The sequence below is a fragment of the Phoca vitulina genome, unplaced genomic scaffold (assembly GCF_004348235.1).
Source record: "Phoca vitulina isolate PV1807 unplaced genomic scaffold, GSC_HSeal_1.0 scaffold15, whole genome shotgun sequence".
Lineage (NCBI taxonomy): Eukaryota > Metazoa > Chordata > Mammalia > Carnivora > Phocidae > Phoca > Phoca vitulina.
The window spans coordinates 24,708,692-24,724,691 of NW_022589718.1; the positions used below are offsets into that span (position 1 = coordinate 24,708,692).

General features: G+C 38.0%; 1 protein-coding gene across 2 annotated transcripts in view; it reads left to right on the forward strand.

Annotated features, from left to right (window-relative positions):
* The window catches only part of PDLIM3 (PDZ and LIM domain 3), a 30,862-nt gene that overhangs the window by 587 nt on the left and 14,275 nt on the right, over window positions 1-16,000 (forward strand). For both annotated transcript variants that reach the window (XM_032413632.1, XM_032413633.1), the window contains exons 2-3: window positions 9,360-9,511; window positions 11,129-11,213. In XM_032413632.1, coding sequence (XP_032269523.1) covers window positions 9,360-9,511; window positions 11,129-11,213 — 237 coding nt within the window. The remainder of the gene's footprint in view (window positions 1-9,359; window positions 9,512-11,128; window positions 11,214-16,000) is intronic.

Below are 16,000 nucleotides of genomic sequence, written 5' to 3' on the forward strand. Positions count from 1 at the left end.
TAGGAGAGTTGAACTGACAGCGTGATTCCCCTGGGCTCAGAGGGGGCTAGGCTGCGAGGGCTGGGGGGCCTTCTGCCTTCCACCCGCCCCCCCGTTTCCTTTCAGGAACAAAAGAAATGAGGTCCCAGGAAGAAGGGAGGAATGACTGACATTGGTGGTTGTTCCTCGGAGCTAGACGCGCACCTGAGCGCTTTTCTCCTATGGATGAAAATTTCAGCACAGTGCTGATCCCAGGGCACAACCTGGGTCGGCCAAGTTGGAACCGCTCATATCAGCCCAGACGGGGAAAATATTACTAATGTGTTTTCCTAGGTTTCCAGGCATTTTGAAAAAAATATTTTCCAAAGCTGGGAATTTGGCTTAGGGATCATCACCTATAACTCAAACTACAAAGAAAACGCGTCATAGTTTAGTTTACCTGATGGAAAGTCACCAGTCAGCCTAATAACTCTGAAAAACAGTACTTTACTATAAGAGCCAAGTTTTCCTTACTTAATATTCCCTAGAGTATTGTCTAATTAGAAAAAAAGAAAAGAAGAAAAAGGAAATTTTGGGATTTCTGTCCTGTCAGTAAATTTCTAGTTGGTCTAGTTGATTTTTTTTCTAACACAAGTGTTTGTCTTAATAGAAAATTATTGTTATTGCAGTTATCAATAAAAGGCATATTAAACATAATCTAAAAGCATAAACTTTCAGAATATTATACTTTCCTTACGTTTTCTTTTTTTCCTCACTGCTTATATTGTATTTTATAAATGTATGCTTTATAATTTGATTTACTCATACAGATTTCTGAACAAGGCAATACCTTTTAAATTCTGTTCTACTTACATATCTATGAGATTTGGGAACCAATGTCTTTTTAAAATATCTCAAAACATGTACTGTACATGCACATACCATGGAACATTTCATGCTTTGTTTTACATTTTTCAAAAACATATAAACACATCTGACATGTGTTTTTGTATGAGACATGAAAACCTAACATACTCCCAAAATGTTCCTAAGTAAATTAAGGAGAAAATGGTTCAGTGATCTGGGCCAAGCAATGAATGCCTTTTATGGATTTACCAACCCAGTTTCCATTATCTCTACTAAGAAATATTTCTAAAGTTTCTGAAGTATAGTTTTCTTTTGTTTAGACTAAAGGAAAATAAGCTTTTGAATCCTAACAAAGGATAAATCATATTTATAGTAAATCCTAAAAAAATAATTTGGTCACCAAAACCTTTTAAGTGATTTATAAAAGAAATACCTTGCTATTACTATGTAACATGTCAATATGATTAATCTTATGTTTGAAATGTTGAGTTGTTGACATTATAAACAATGTTTATTTTAAAGCAGTACTTACATATTGCAGTTGGACTACAGGAATTATTGGCAAATGTATTTGATATGACAATTATTATTTGGGAAGCCAGTTCTTATTTGAATTTCTAATTCGTTACTAATTTATATCCCTCATTTTGACATAGTTCAATAATAATGCATGAAGATAAGTGATGTATGCCTTTTCTTTTCAATTAATTTAACTCAAGAATAGCAGGTAAAATTCAACTATTTTGTATTCCAAGTGTCCTCCAAACCACTCACATAACAGGTTCATGCTGAATATATGAAAGCCTATTCCCTTGAACTTTTTGTCTTAGTGAACACCTAACTGAGAATGTTTCCACTGAAATTATAAGAACAGTAAAAAATCACTTGTAAAAAGACTAAAAGATCTTTTACAAAACTAATCATCAGTGTTGTAATTAAATAGTAAAATTCTATTACTTTTATAATTGTTGTATTATATTAAAAGGTAGTGAGTAAGATTGTATGTATATTATTGTACTCCTTTGCTTGCCATGAATGTCTCTTAGCCCTTTATATGCACTAACTCACTTAAACCTCACAATAATTCTAAAAGAGTAGCAGTAGTAATATCTCTTTTTGCAGATGAGAGAATGAGGCTTCAAGAATTTCACTAACTTGCTGATGGTCACAAAAGGTGGGACAGAACTTGACACTCGTTCTACCTTCCTCCAAAACCTGCATTCTGAAGTCTACATGTGTAAAACAAAAAAAACCTGTTTATTGTACAGATCTTTCCAAATAGGTGTTTTGTGCCAACCACTTCATCATCATCTGGTCCTATTGATTCTCTATCTTTAGGATCTACCACTTCCTTTTTTTCCTACCACTGTCCCTATTCAAGCTTCTATAGCTTCACACCTAGCTCCTTGTCTCCCCTCTCCGATTCACTCTGCATATTTCTTACCAGCCATCTTTGGGAAATGCTAGGTGGCTTCTATCCTCCCCATTCTTAAAAATCCTTCAATGCCAACACCAGTTTAGAGACAATAAAATGTGTGGTCTCTGAGCACATTCACAGCCTTCACCCTCTTCCCAATTCATGTTTCCAACTTCATTTCCTCCCTCTCTCTTCCTTTTCTCTCCCTTTCTTCCTCTCGCTTTGTAGATAAGCGGTTGTGTCACCACCCCAGACAACTTACGATTTCTCTACCTGTCTACACCCGCTATCATTTTTCTCCAGATTTCTCCTCCCCACCCAACCCACTGTCCTCTGCTAGGAAACTCAATCAAATACCACTCCCCTAGGCTTCTTCTCATAATAAACATTTCATCCGTTTGATTACCATAGCTTTTGCCCTACAGCCTCTCCTTACATCATGTTTTGTATCACAGATGTTATTTGAGTACATCTGTATCCCACAAATTCCATGCTCCCTTAAGGCAGGAATTTTAAATTTAGGGGCTACTCAGTGCTGAGCATCATCTGTGTTACAGAAATATAGACAATATGAATAACTGATTAAATTTTCACTTTTTATATAACTATTATTATCAGAATAGGTGCAGATTATATCCTCAAAGATATTCCACAACAAAAAAAGAGAATTGCTTTATTGTTCATTGATCTGTTTTAGATAAGATCTTAAGTATGCAAAGAATTGAGAAACTAATGCCTGAACTTAATATCACAAAAATTCCTGAGATACATTCCTTAAGTCAAATCAATTTTTGTCTTCTTGCAAACTATCACCTTCCCTCCCTGCCTCACACTTTGCAAATGCAAATGCTCCTAGACAGTGGACCTCTACTCCACCAGAGTTGGGGGAGGGGTTTACAAATGTAACTTTCTCCAGCAATTGAAATTACAATTCACAAAATTAGGACAAAGTGTCCCCACCGTAGAAATAATTTACGATCCAATTAATCAGCCGGGTGAATCTGTATCATAAAAGACACCAGAAGGGGCGCCTGGGTGGCTCAGTCGTTAAGCGTCTGCCTTCGGCTCAGGTCACGATCCCAGGGTCCTGGGATCGAGTCCCGTGTCGGGCTCCTTGCTCAGCGGGGAGCCTGCTTCTCCCTCTGCCGCTCCCTGCCACTCTGCCTACTTGTGATTCCTCTCTCTCTCTCTGTGTCAAATAAATAAATAAAATCTTTAAAAAAAAAAAAAAAAAAAGACACCAGAAGTAAGGTAAACCAAACACCAGACATTCTCAAAAAAATTCAGCAATGGGGTGTGATACACACATTTTGTAGGAAAACGGTTTCTAGGCAATAGGTGTGTGATACTTTGTGCAATATAAATTTGAGTTGTGGATGTGGAAGGGTTGTTACTGCAAACACCATATATAACTGGCCTCCACATTTCACAGAATAAATCTGAGGTTCACATCTCTAAGTGAGCAGCTTTTCTTTTTCTGCCAAGAAGATTCTAAGGAGTCTCTTTCTTTTTTAAGTGTTTGGACCACCCAGAAGGTGGATCTACCATCAGAGCCAAGTTACAGACGGTTTGTTTTCACAAATGGTCCAATTTGGAATAAAGTACAAGTTTCTTTTGTGTATATGATGTAAGATTATTATATACATCTGATGCTGACATGTCCTTTCCTGCTCAATGCCTCTTCTCCCCCTCTTCCTCCTTCTTTCCTATTCAGAGCACACTCAGGGCCAAGGTCACTATAACTGAGAACACTATATGGGTACCAATATAGAAAATGTTACTGTATTCTTAAGTTTTGCAGGCTTGAACATAGAGAAGTATATGACTTTAATATAAACTATATTTGAAATTTGAGCTTTCAGAAAGAAGTGTTTACAGTTGAAAGCAATCCTTCACCAGGATTCAAGTGCAGTAGGAAGGTTGATGGGAAAACCTATTTAATTTTATTCTACCAAAGATGTCTGCATGGAAATGCTGGTTCATATGTTCATAACAGTCCTATATCCCACAAATATCTATTAAGTGCAGAACACCCTGAATGTGGAAGGCACTGTGGGGGATACAATTATAACTTAATAGGTTTCTACTCCCTGAGACACTCAAATATGAGAAGAGAAGGCACATACATGTACATAAACTACCATGACATAACCTGTCCAGGACTCCATGAGAAAAGTATGGCCAAAGAGATAGGAGGAGTCAGGGCAGAGATTACCTGCAGTAGTGGCATTGTAGGATAGTGGAAGAGCTTGAGCTACAGAGCTAGCCCTATGAGGAAATGCAGATTTTTACTGGATGTGTGACCCGAAGCAAGTTTCTTAGACTCTGAGAGCATCCGTTTTCTCATCTTAAAAGAGTGTCTTGAGAATTCTGTGAGATAATAATTCTCAGGAATACAATGCCAATAATAATAACAATACCACAAATGGTTCTCAACCCTGGCTGCGCATTAGATTCACCCAGATAACATAGGAAACTATCAATGCCCGGGTGCTACTTGCAGAGGATCTGAGGTAACCGACATGAGGTATGGCCCTAGCAATGCAGATGACAGCCAGGCACTAGAGGGCTTTAGATGCCAGGTGGAGCATTGGAGTTTATTTGTAGGCAACAGAGAACAACTGAACAATGGGCTTTCTCACTATTTCGATCCATGCCCCAGAGCATAGCCCTTCAGTGTATACTTGTCCATAACTATTTCATTTTTATTCTTAACATAAAAGTCTCACCAGGGGGGCCTGGGTGGCTCAGTCAGTCAAGCATCCGACTCTTGATTTCAGCTCAGGTCATGATCTCAGGGTCATGAGATGGAGCCCCACATCGGGCTCCTCACTCAGCAGGGAGTCTGCTTGAGATTCTGTCTCTCCCTCTCCCTTTTGCGCTCCCCCCTCAAATCAATCAATCTTTAAAAAAAAAGTCTCACCAGGGCCATATCTTGTGCTTCCCTCATGTCTCCCCCAGTAAGTAGAATATTATAGATGCTTTATCTGTGATTTAAATTATTTTTTTCCAAACAGACCCAAATAATAGGTTGATGTGAATAATAGAGATCATCCAAGGTGCTTGTTAAAACACAAATTCCCCAGGTCCTCTCCTAGAGCTTATGATTTGTGATTCCAGGCATCTAGAGTAGAATGGGAGTCTTTATGTCCAGCAAGGGCCCCCATGTGATTTTTCTAATTAGAGAAGTTGAAAACATGTCTAAATGATATGGCAGTACTATTTTCAATGTTTTCTCTAATGCTTTTGATATTTGAGACTCCAATGAGCCTAATAATAAATACTCTATTGAGAAACTCTTTGCCTCATTGTAGCTCTCTCTTCTCCTGATTTGGGGGAAAATGTTAATAATAAACTATGAGCAATAACATAAAGTGATAACATAATAAAGTAATAATATAATGTAATGCTGAGAAATATATCTTTATGTCTAAACAGATAGTTTAACTTACTAAAACCAGACCAATTTAGTGGTCATTTTCTCATTACTAGCCTAGCTGAACTTAAGAACTAGAAGAAATGAGGGGACCATATGTTCTCTTCTCTCTCCATCCTTTTTTTTTTTTTTTTTTCTTATCAACTCCCTCCTTAGAGATCCAAGGACATTAATCACTAGGTTGAAAGCAAAATCAGAAGTGAGTTCTGGCATCACCATCAACCACCTTTCTTTTTTTACTTAAGATTTTATTTATTTATTTGAGACAGAGAAAGAGAGCACAAGGAGGGGCAGAGGGAGAAGCAGACTCCCCGCCAAGCAGGGAGCCCGACTTGGGGCTCGATCCTAGGACCCCAGGACCACACCCGAGCCCAAGGCAGACACTTAACCGACTTAGCCACCAAGACCTCCCCAACTATCTTTCTTATTTGACTTCTGAAACCATTGCTGACATAGCCAAACAGCTGTTCCCATCTTAGTAGGAAGCCACAGGTTACTTGGACATTTACCCTCTTCTGAAAAAACAGTCTTCATCATCCAGCTTGCCTTAAAGTTGTTGCAATGGTCAAAATTATTAGGAAGAGCTTTGCAAATATGATATTTGGAGTAAATATAAGACAGTGTTAATATTTATGTATTAATACTCTTAATGAAACTCAGTATTGAAGTTCAGTATCAAAGTTCAACACACACCAGATGTCTCAGTTTAAAATTGATATAGACAGACACACACACAACCCTACCTTCCACTTATCCCAACCAGAGCTAAAAAATGATGTTAGGTTTTTCTAAATCAAGATTGAGCATTATATAACAAATCTATTTAAGTATATTAGAAAACCTAGGTGAGGTTTTAAAAGCAAACATATTGAGCCATTCTTTCTCATTTTTTAACTCAAAGAAAAGACTTCTGGTCTCCGAAGTTCAAAAATAGATAGTACTGATTTTGACAAACTGTAGCTAGAGGAGATTAAAAGTTTAAGATTATTTCTATCCCTGCAAGTCACAGTGGGGATGGAAACTTTTATTCTAACAGTTCTGGGCTTGGGAGAATTTCCAAATGGAAAACAGCTATGAAATGCCTCCCAAAGGCTGGGATATAATAATCCCCATTGTCTTTTTTTTTTTTAAGATTTTATTTATTTATTTGAGAGAGAGAGAAAAAGAGAGAGAGAGAGTATGAGAGGGGGGAGGGTCAGAGGGAGAAGCAGACTCTCCGCCGAGCAGGGAGACTGATGTGGGACTTGATCCCGGGACTCCAGGATCATGACCCGAGCCGAAGGCAGTTGCTTAACCAACTGAGCCACCCAGGTGCCCAATAATCCCCATTGTCTTCACCAAGCTTCTGTCAACTGTTCCTATTAGAAAATAATCATAATCACTACAGTGAGATGATCACAGAAATGAAGTGAGTACAATATACATTTTGGTGATTAGACTGAAGATCTCAGACATGTGAGAATTTATTACCTTCGCAATTTTATTCATTTAGATGAATCTTGGCTATCCCTTAGAGCCACAAAGTTAAATAGAATCGATAGCTAGATTAATTAAGCAAATAGAGAAAAAAATGAATGAATGACCCTCAAGTAAAATATTAGGAACTATCTAGTTTATTCCTGGAGCAGTTTGAGGTTTAAGTCAAGTCCCATGCATTCTTCTGCTCTAAACAGTAGGAACCTGCAAATGCAACAACGATAGGTTGACATTAATAGCTATAATCTTTGGGTATATAGGAAGTAGCTCTTTTTGTTTCATGAGCTCTGCTTTAAATAACGCTTTCATTCATTTTCAATTATCCATTTATTCCAAATACTGGAATACAAACTGTGACACATTAGAAATATACATAATACTATACATATCCTCAAGAACTTCCAGTCTAGTTGCAAAGACAAGTAAATAAACAAACATTAAAGTACAACTTGTCTTCAGGAAGGAAATGAACAAAATGTAATGGTGGAGAATGATGAGGGGAAGGTCTGGAGAAGTTACTTCAGATGTTTGGGGAAGTCTCTTTGAGAATGTGACATTTAAGCCTAGACCTAAAGGATGAAGAGGAGCAACTGGGTGAAGAGTGGGGGAAATATTTCAGGCAAAAATAACAGTGCATGTAAAACCCTGACAAGGGTACATGCTTGGTGTATTTGAGGAACTGAAAGGAAATTGGAATATAGCACAGTGGGTGGAGGGGAGCAAGAATAGTAGAGAAGTAGGTAGGGTAAGACCAGGTAAGGACTATTAGGCAGTTGTAAATAATTGGGATTTACCCAAAAAAATTAGGAGTATGTATAGCAATCAAAAACTGAATACCCAACATAGTAATTAATAATTTCAAATTTGCTATATTTTAAACATTTAATAACCATGTTTCCCATATCCTTAAGTATTCCTTTCATCCACCTCCACACACACCCTGCCAAAAAGAAAGAAAAAAAAAGAAAAGAAAAGAAAAGAAGAGAAATCCATGTGGGTATAAAATTGGATCCATGTGGCATAAAATTGGATCTTTTTTTACCTACTTTTGACAATCTCTGTTAAAACACAGAATATGATGTGTTAGACCATTTACATTTAATGTAATTTCTGATAAGTTTTAATTAAAACCTAGCATCTTGTTAGTTGCTTTTTATTTGTTCAATCTGTTTTTCATTCATGGAGAAGACACTGTGTATAAATACAAACTTCTCTTGTATCTGCAGTCTCCAGGGGTTCTAGACTCTAAATGTTAACTTTAGTGATTTGTTCATCATTTTAGCTGAACTCTATGACCCAAATGCTGCCCCCATCTTCCTCTGTGCTCTGATGCAAGTGGTACAAGTTGCTTACATCTTGACTTTCCTTGGAGGCACCTGTCTTTCCTTAGATTCCAGGCTTAGTTGGTTGCCCTGCAGCTTTAGCTCTCTGAATAGCTCATGAAAAGTTATAATTTTGTATTATATGGCTTCTTCTTATTACTGCAGGAGTGATTCTCTTTCCAGTTTTCTACATCCTAGATGCCCCTTCATGTGAATTTTAAAGATCATTACTTACAGCAATGCTACAGTAGTTTCAATTCAAATATAAAAGCTCCCTAAATGTGGTGAGGTTGTACTCCCAAATAGGGAGTTACGGATAAAAAAAAAAAAAAAAAAAAAAAACCTAAAGAATTAATTACTTTGTTTAAAACAAAGAAAACAGAGCGTTAAGGAAGATGTTTTAGAAGAGAATAAGAGATGTCATGATAGATGAAATGTGGTTAGTGAGAGACAAAATTATTTAGCATGGTGGAAACATAGAGCTAACACAATTGATCATTTAAGAATTATTTTAAGTTAGATTTAAAATTCCCTGCCCTTGGGGCGCCTGGGTGGCTCAGTCGTTAAGCGTCTGCCTTTGGCTCCGGTCATGATCCCAGGGTCCTGCATTAGGCTCCCTGCATCAGGCTCCCCGCATCGGGCTCCCTGCTCAGCAGAAGCCTGCTTCTCCCTCCTCCACTCCCCCTGCTTGTGCTCCCTCTCTCGCTGTGTCTCTCTCTGTCAAATAAATAAATAAAATCTTTAAATAATAATAATAATAAAATAAAATTCCCTGCCCAGCGAAACATTTAAAATATTACCAAGCTGAATTATAAATGTCAGGCAAAAAACTCAAGATATTGCAGAATGTTGGTTTTTTAAATGATGCCATGATTTCTTCCAGATTACTCCAGGAAGCAAGGCGGCAGCTGCTAACCTATGTCCTGGAGATGTCATCCTGGCTATTGATGGCTTTGGTACAGAGTCCATGACTCATGCTGATGCACAGGACAGGATTAAAGCAGCAACACACCAGCTGTGTCTCAAAATTGACAGGTGCTCTTTAATTAATGGTGTTAAAATGTGATCTGTTTTGCAGGAGAACCCGACCCAGAACTATAAATGATTTCATCCTCCCAATAAGAAAGAGTTTCACAAGACCTAGAATTTTGACAGACTTTTTTTTTTTTAGTATAGCAGCCACTTTGGTCTGTTCTTCACTGATGTCAGTCAATCTAGTAGTTGTTAACAAACTATTTCTGAAAAGAATTCTCTGGAATGTCAGAATAAGGAAAGAGGCTAAAAGAATTCTTTTTCCTCTTAATTGACTATGAAAATAGAACCACTAAAGGTACTGTCTACAGAAACACTGCACAGCACGACTACTGGTACTGCTGTTCTAAATGTGGTAGAGAATGGAATGGAATTTAAAGATTCTCCTAAAAGAATCTCTTGACTTGCCAGAATGTGAGCATATTGAAAACTGGTTGCTAAGAGCCTGTGTGCCTTTGGCTGTTTTGTGCAGAATTCAGCCCAGAAGAATCTGACAAGGTGTAAGCGTGCACATGCAGTGAGAATGTTAGAAATGAGACATTTCTAACCAAAAAAAAAAAAAAAAAAGGAAATTGAACCTGATCTTTTGCCATCATAGGCCTGGTCTGAAGCTGAATTGTGAAAATAATGTTTTGTTATAGTGGTTGTTAGTGTGTGTTTATCCTGTTGCTAGTATATTCCCAACTTTCCCTGCTGTGGTTCAGAAGGCCCAATCAATCAGCCAATCTGCCATTTCAGGGGTGAAATTGACTCTTTCCCTATTTATGCATAACTAATGCTCCTGCCAAGCACACAGTCCCTTAGGAGCACATGGTCCCAAACAGATACATGAGAAGGACATGAGATTAGATAAAGCTCTTTTCCTTGATGCCAACAGCAAATCCCCCTGGCACACCACTCAGTCTCCTGTGGTGGCCTGGGTAGGATGGGAGGAAAGTAGAGGAAACCTAGGGAGTTTGCCCTGTGGTCATGTCTCCAGAATCTTCCTTTCCTGTACTGTTTCCTGCAGGTACTACAGACCTACTCTCCCCAGAAACTGTACAATGTCTTTGCCTTAGTCAGTTGGGGCTCCTATAACAAAAATACATAGACTGGGTGGCTTAAACGAAAGTTTATTTCTCACAGTTCTGGAGGCCGGAAGTCTGAGATCAGGATGCAGCATGGTCAGGTTCCTGATTATTTCCTCACATGGCCTTTCTTGGTGCGTGGACACACAGACTGAGATCGCATGTCTCTTCCTCTTTAAATAAAGACATTAATCCTATCATGACAGCTCTAACCTCATGACCTAAATTAATCCTAATTACTTCCCAAAGACCTCACCTCCAAAAACCATCATATTGGCGGGTAAGGTTGCAACATAGGAACTTGGTGGGCGGGGGGGGCACAAACTTCAGTCTATAGTTGTCCTCCATGCTATTTTTATCCATTCGAGTTTCCCCAAAAGTACCCAAAAAACAAATTAGATGGGAGAATACAGAATAAGGAGCATGGAGTATTGTTTTTGCTTAAATTATCAAGGTTCGACAGTATTTTCATACACGTTATGGTAGATTAAATTATGCTAAAACCAGAAGTACCATTAGAATTTAGAGTTTACAAAATTTCTTTTATTCACAGGGCAGAAGCTCGCTTATGGTCTCCACAGGTATCTGAAGATGGGAAGGCTCACCCTTTCAAAATCAACTTAGAAGCAGAACCACAGGTATGAATTTTAGAATAAATGATATTCACATTATCTTTTCTTTTAAATGATGCGGATGCTTCCAAGAGGAAGAAATGACAAATATAAAAAATCAGAATAAGCCACCTGATGGAGTAATTGTCTATCTTCACCCTGTGAGATTAATTTATATTATCCATGTCTTTTTATATCAAGAGAAAAAAGAAGTATCCCCAGGCAAGTGCCTTGTTAAAAGACAAATATGTTCTCAGGACAAAAATTTGGCTCTATCTACGTACAGTCTACTTATTTTTTCATTCTTTATGATGGACTTCTGCCAAATGACCATGACATAATCCAGGAAGTTTAACATGTTAAAACAAAGCAAAACGAAATTAGTGTCTACCATTTGAAACAGGTGTCTCTAATCTAATAATTATTGTGAACTTTAATTCTTTGAGGTCTTCATCCAGATCTTATTTTACATCCCTTTTTAATTCTCAGTTCTGGCGTTCTATAATTAAGTTTACTCTGCAAAAAGGGTTTTGCATTATGTAATCATGGTGATACTCTACCCATGCAGTAGAATTACAGAAGATAGAGGATTTTTCCCTTGAGGCAGTTCTAATGAGCTAAATTAATCTAATAATCTGATGCTTATCTGATGATGTCTACTTTCAAAAACTCCAAAAAAAAAAAAAAAACCCTGAAATGAAACCAACCCTCAGTTGTGCTGTGTGGGAAAATGTAATTAAGACAAGGATTTTAGAACCTCTCCTTAGCCAGAAGTTTCCCAAGTTTAGAGAGACAGATATATAAATTGGGTATCCCTTTTTAAACAAGTATTCATGCTAAGTGGATTAAATATTCCCAAACTGTAGTTTTCCTATATATCTATTGAAAATGCATTGAGAACATATTTGTAACTTATGCTTCAGCAGCATTTCCCTTATCCAGGATCACCAACTCCTGAATTTGTGCTTCCAGTTTTCCACTTTCTCCATAAATTTACCTCCACTTTCTCCTTGATAAAATACACTTAGAGTAACACGAACCTGTATCTCATAGGGCTTCTCAAAGATTTAAATACAATACTATAGAAAAAGAACCTGGCACATCGAATTGCTCCTAGAGGTACTCAATTTTGTGGGAGCTCTTGGTAATACTGGTATGGTACCTACCCCCTCCCACCAGGCTGGCCTTTCCTGACAGTGAAATGGGAGGCTGCCCATGTGACGGGACTTCCTGGACACCAGGAACGCTTTCCACATTACTACTACAGGGGTCCTTACAAATTGCTTTGGATTAAAACTTTACTTTCAGTTCAGATAACATCCCCCCAGGAGAAGAAACATCCTGAGTGGCTTAACCTTTAGAGGGCATGAGTTTATTAGATCCTTGCCGTAGACTTTTGACTGGAGGAAAGGAGGAGCCTGCGCCTAAAAGTCACCAGAGCAAAGGAGGAGAAAACAGGCCCCAAAGCGAGTGAGCAGGGTACGGAATATCCGTGAAGGTGGGAGCTGCTGTGTCTGTTCTCTTTACTTGGGAGTCTCCCAGCATGGCGCATAGCAAGCGCTCAATAAATAGCTGATGAGTGAAAGGAACTGGAGGTTCTACCGATAAACTGCATTTTCTAACACTGCCCAGGACCACCCTTGGGACCCAGTTCTCAGAATGGTGCTCGGCTGCCACCAGCCCCTGCTGCTGCGTGGTAAGAGTGCAGGTTGAATGGGATTTAGGTCAGGTCAGAGCTCAGCTCTTCAGGAAGAGTGAGTGAAAGATGAAATAGACAAGCCAGATAATAAATGTGGTGAAAGGGGTCTGAATGCTGGTGGTGGCCTACCCCCTGGCATCGAGGTGGATTGGTGAATAATAACACCTCCAATCAACATTATCTTTGATAGAAGAAAAAACTGGAAGGAGAAAAAGCAAAGCTCTCCAGGCAGAGCTATCACTTGCAGATTGTCCTTTGCAGTAATGCCCAAGCCCACCAGCTTCCTCCCACCTTCATTGACTCATCACTTAGAGGCAACACATGAGAAAAAGAGATCATGTGGTGTTTTAAAAAACAACAGGAAGAAGTGAAAGTTTAAGGCTCATACATATGCATTAATTAACCACCCAATCTCTTATTCTCACTAGGACAAAATGGATAAAATTCTGAATTTCCTTGCCATATATAGTATACATCCAAAATTGTACTGCACCCTTTGCAAATTATTCATTCATTCATTCATTCATTCATTCAAAATTTCTCCTAATTTTTAAAATCCAATTTCACCAATATGAGATGCTAAGATATGGGGTCAATGAGACAGATCTGACCAAAGTACCAGATCCCCAGTGATCCCTGACCATGTTGCAGTGTCTGGCATGTGGGTGACTCAGCAAGTATGTATTAAGCACGGGCTGAGCTTAGGCCAAGATGGGAGCTTGTGTTTTGCTAACATCTCTCCAGAACTGGAGTCTAAGCGCCAACTGTTTGAGTTTCGTTCTCGAAGAAGCCCCTTTTATCAATCTACAAGTACTAACGTATGACCATGATTATCCCAAGAACTGGATTTTTAAAAATAGCCCAATTTTAAGTGCTCTGGCCTCTCGTCAATCATGTATTAGCCCACATGTCCTACATTTTGGGGTTAGGCAATATGGACATGTATGATAGTACAAATGGGGAAAAGATAGAGAATGAGATAGGTTTGAAAAAAAAAAAAAAGGTGAAGATTGGGTTAAAGGCTCCAGAAGCCAGTCAGATGGAGCCTTTGAACATTCCTTTAGTTTGAGTCATGACTAATTCTTACTGGCACCTCCTCCAAGAGGCCCGTGTTTGAAGGTAAGAACCCTTTCAATTCTTCCCCTAATGGGCCAAAGGATTCCTGTCCTTCGGATCCTCAGGCCAGATTTCTGCATGATCAGTTCACATAACTTGGCACTTCAGAACGGACATTCCCTACAAACATAGCTAAACTCCAGCATGACCCTTGCTATCCGAAGCGCCAAAGCATAAACTTAACAAAATGCAGTGATTAAAAAAAAATACAAGCAGTGAATTTAACCTGTAGCATGAGAGTGGAGAAAAGCTAAACTGAGGTTATGTTTGTCTTCTTATTTTATCTTTTTGTTAACACAAGCCATGCAAAAAGAGGTCTTGCAAAGAGAGGTCTTCCCCCACCCCCACCCCGAAAATGGGAACTCTGCAAATGAAGCAACTTTCTGGGCAACAAAGATGTGTCCATCTGAGAAACACATGCCATTAATATATCATGCTTTCAGATGCTACTGTAGATGAAGAGAAAAGGCCATTGAGCAATACAGTATTTGAGTTCTTGTTTCTCAACCCAAGTGAAACTTTAACTGCAGGTTTTGTGATCTTTGCTATTGGAATATAATACTCGTCCATTTTAAAAATAATATATATCCACTGGGGAAAAAACTCATTATATCCTACCATTTAAACCCAGCCACAAAACAAAAATGTTAGTGTATTTCTTTCCAGTTTTTTCCCTATGCATAAATTTAGGCTTTGGGGACTTTTTCTTAGACCATTATAGCAATAACTGACATGAAATTTTAATACCCAGTTTTTTTTTCATTTGTCCATGTTTTTATTAAATACTTACATTTTGTTTTTATCAGTTTAGACTTGAATCTTAGGCTTAAATAGAACCTTAGAAGTTATTCCTAGCCATTGAATAAATGTTACTTATTTATTTATAAAAAGTTACATATTTATATATAAAAAGTTGTTCCCAGCCATTGAATAAATGCCTTCTATACAATCCTGAATATGGCCTATGAGCAGACATATGCATTTTCCTATACAAAGCATTATTGCTCTAGACTAAAGGTGTTTTTAGAGCTCTGTGTCCTTCTCCAAATCTGGTATTCTCAAATAAAACATTACCCTCCTCTTTGTTTAATGATAGTTAACTTAAAATTATAATGTAGCTATCCCATACAGGAAAGATGCTTTTCAGAAACAAAATCATTCTTTCCTAAAAGAGAAGATAGCTGTGTCTATTTCCATAAAAGGACTGCATCCTTGCCATAGAAGATTTAATAATAAAGATGTATAGGAACAACACACAAAATCAAGTGAGATATGGGTTAAAGTTGTTTATATTTTCAAAATATACCTTTATCCTACAATTTGTTGATAACTGGAAGGTGGATTACAGAAAACAAGGTTTCTTAAACCCCATTTCCCCAAACTCTCCCCCTATTATATATGGGAAACACTTGAAACAGATTGTTGGGGGAAAAAGTTATAAGGGCGACTTTATTTTTCATTTGAGGGGTGAGCAAGAGGTAAGGGTGGTGATTGTTCATAAATTCCAAACATGATAAAATACTGTCAGTTACTCAGTGTGGCTTGGTCAAGTATATGATCACTTGATATAGTTTGTTTACCTTATTTCCCCACCACTGTTTTTTATAAATAAATAAATAAATACATATACGCACATTATCGAACATGTTGTTTCTGTTGGAGCTGGTAATTACCTCAGTTCTTGGACTGAATCTCTATCTCTGGACAACTTCTTCCAGTAAGAAGTTGAAAGGTGGATGTGTCTGTGAATGCTGTCATTGCTGAGGTTATTCTAAGGGCTTGGGAGATGGTTGTCAAGACCTGCATTCTCCCCGATATCAGGGAATCTCTATCCAGTTACCTAGCTTTGACTCTGGCAGCTCGAGGATTTTATGAATTCAAAATATTATTCCTTAATATAAGCTCCTAACATTTAAAAAATACTATTGAAAATGCATTAATTAGGTGTAGTGATTACTTATTGAATTCCTAAAAGATGAGAATCATTTGGATGCTATTG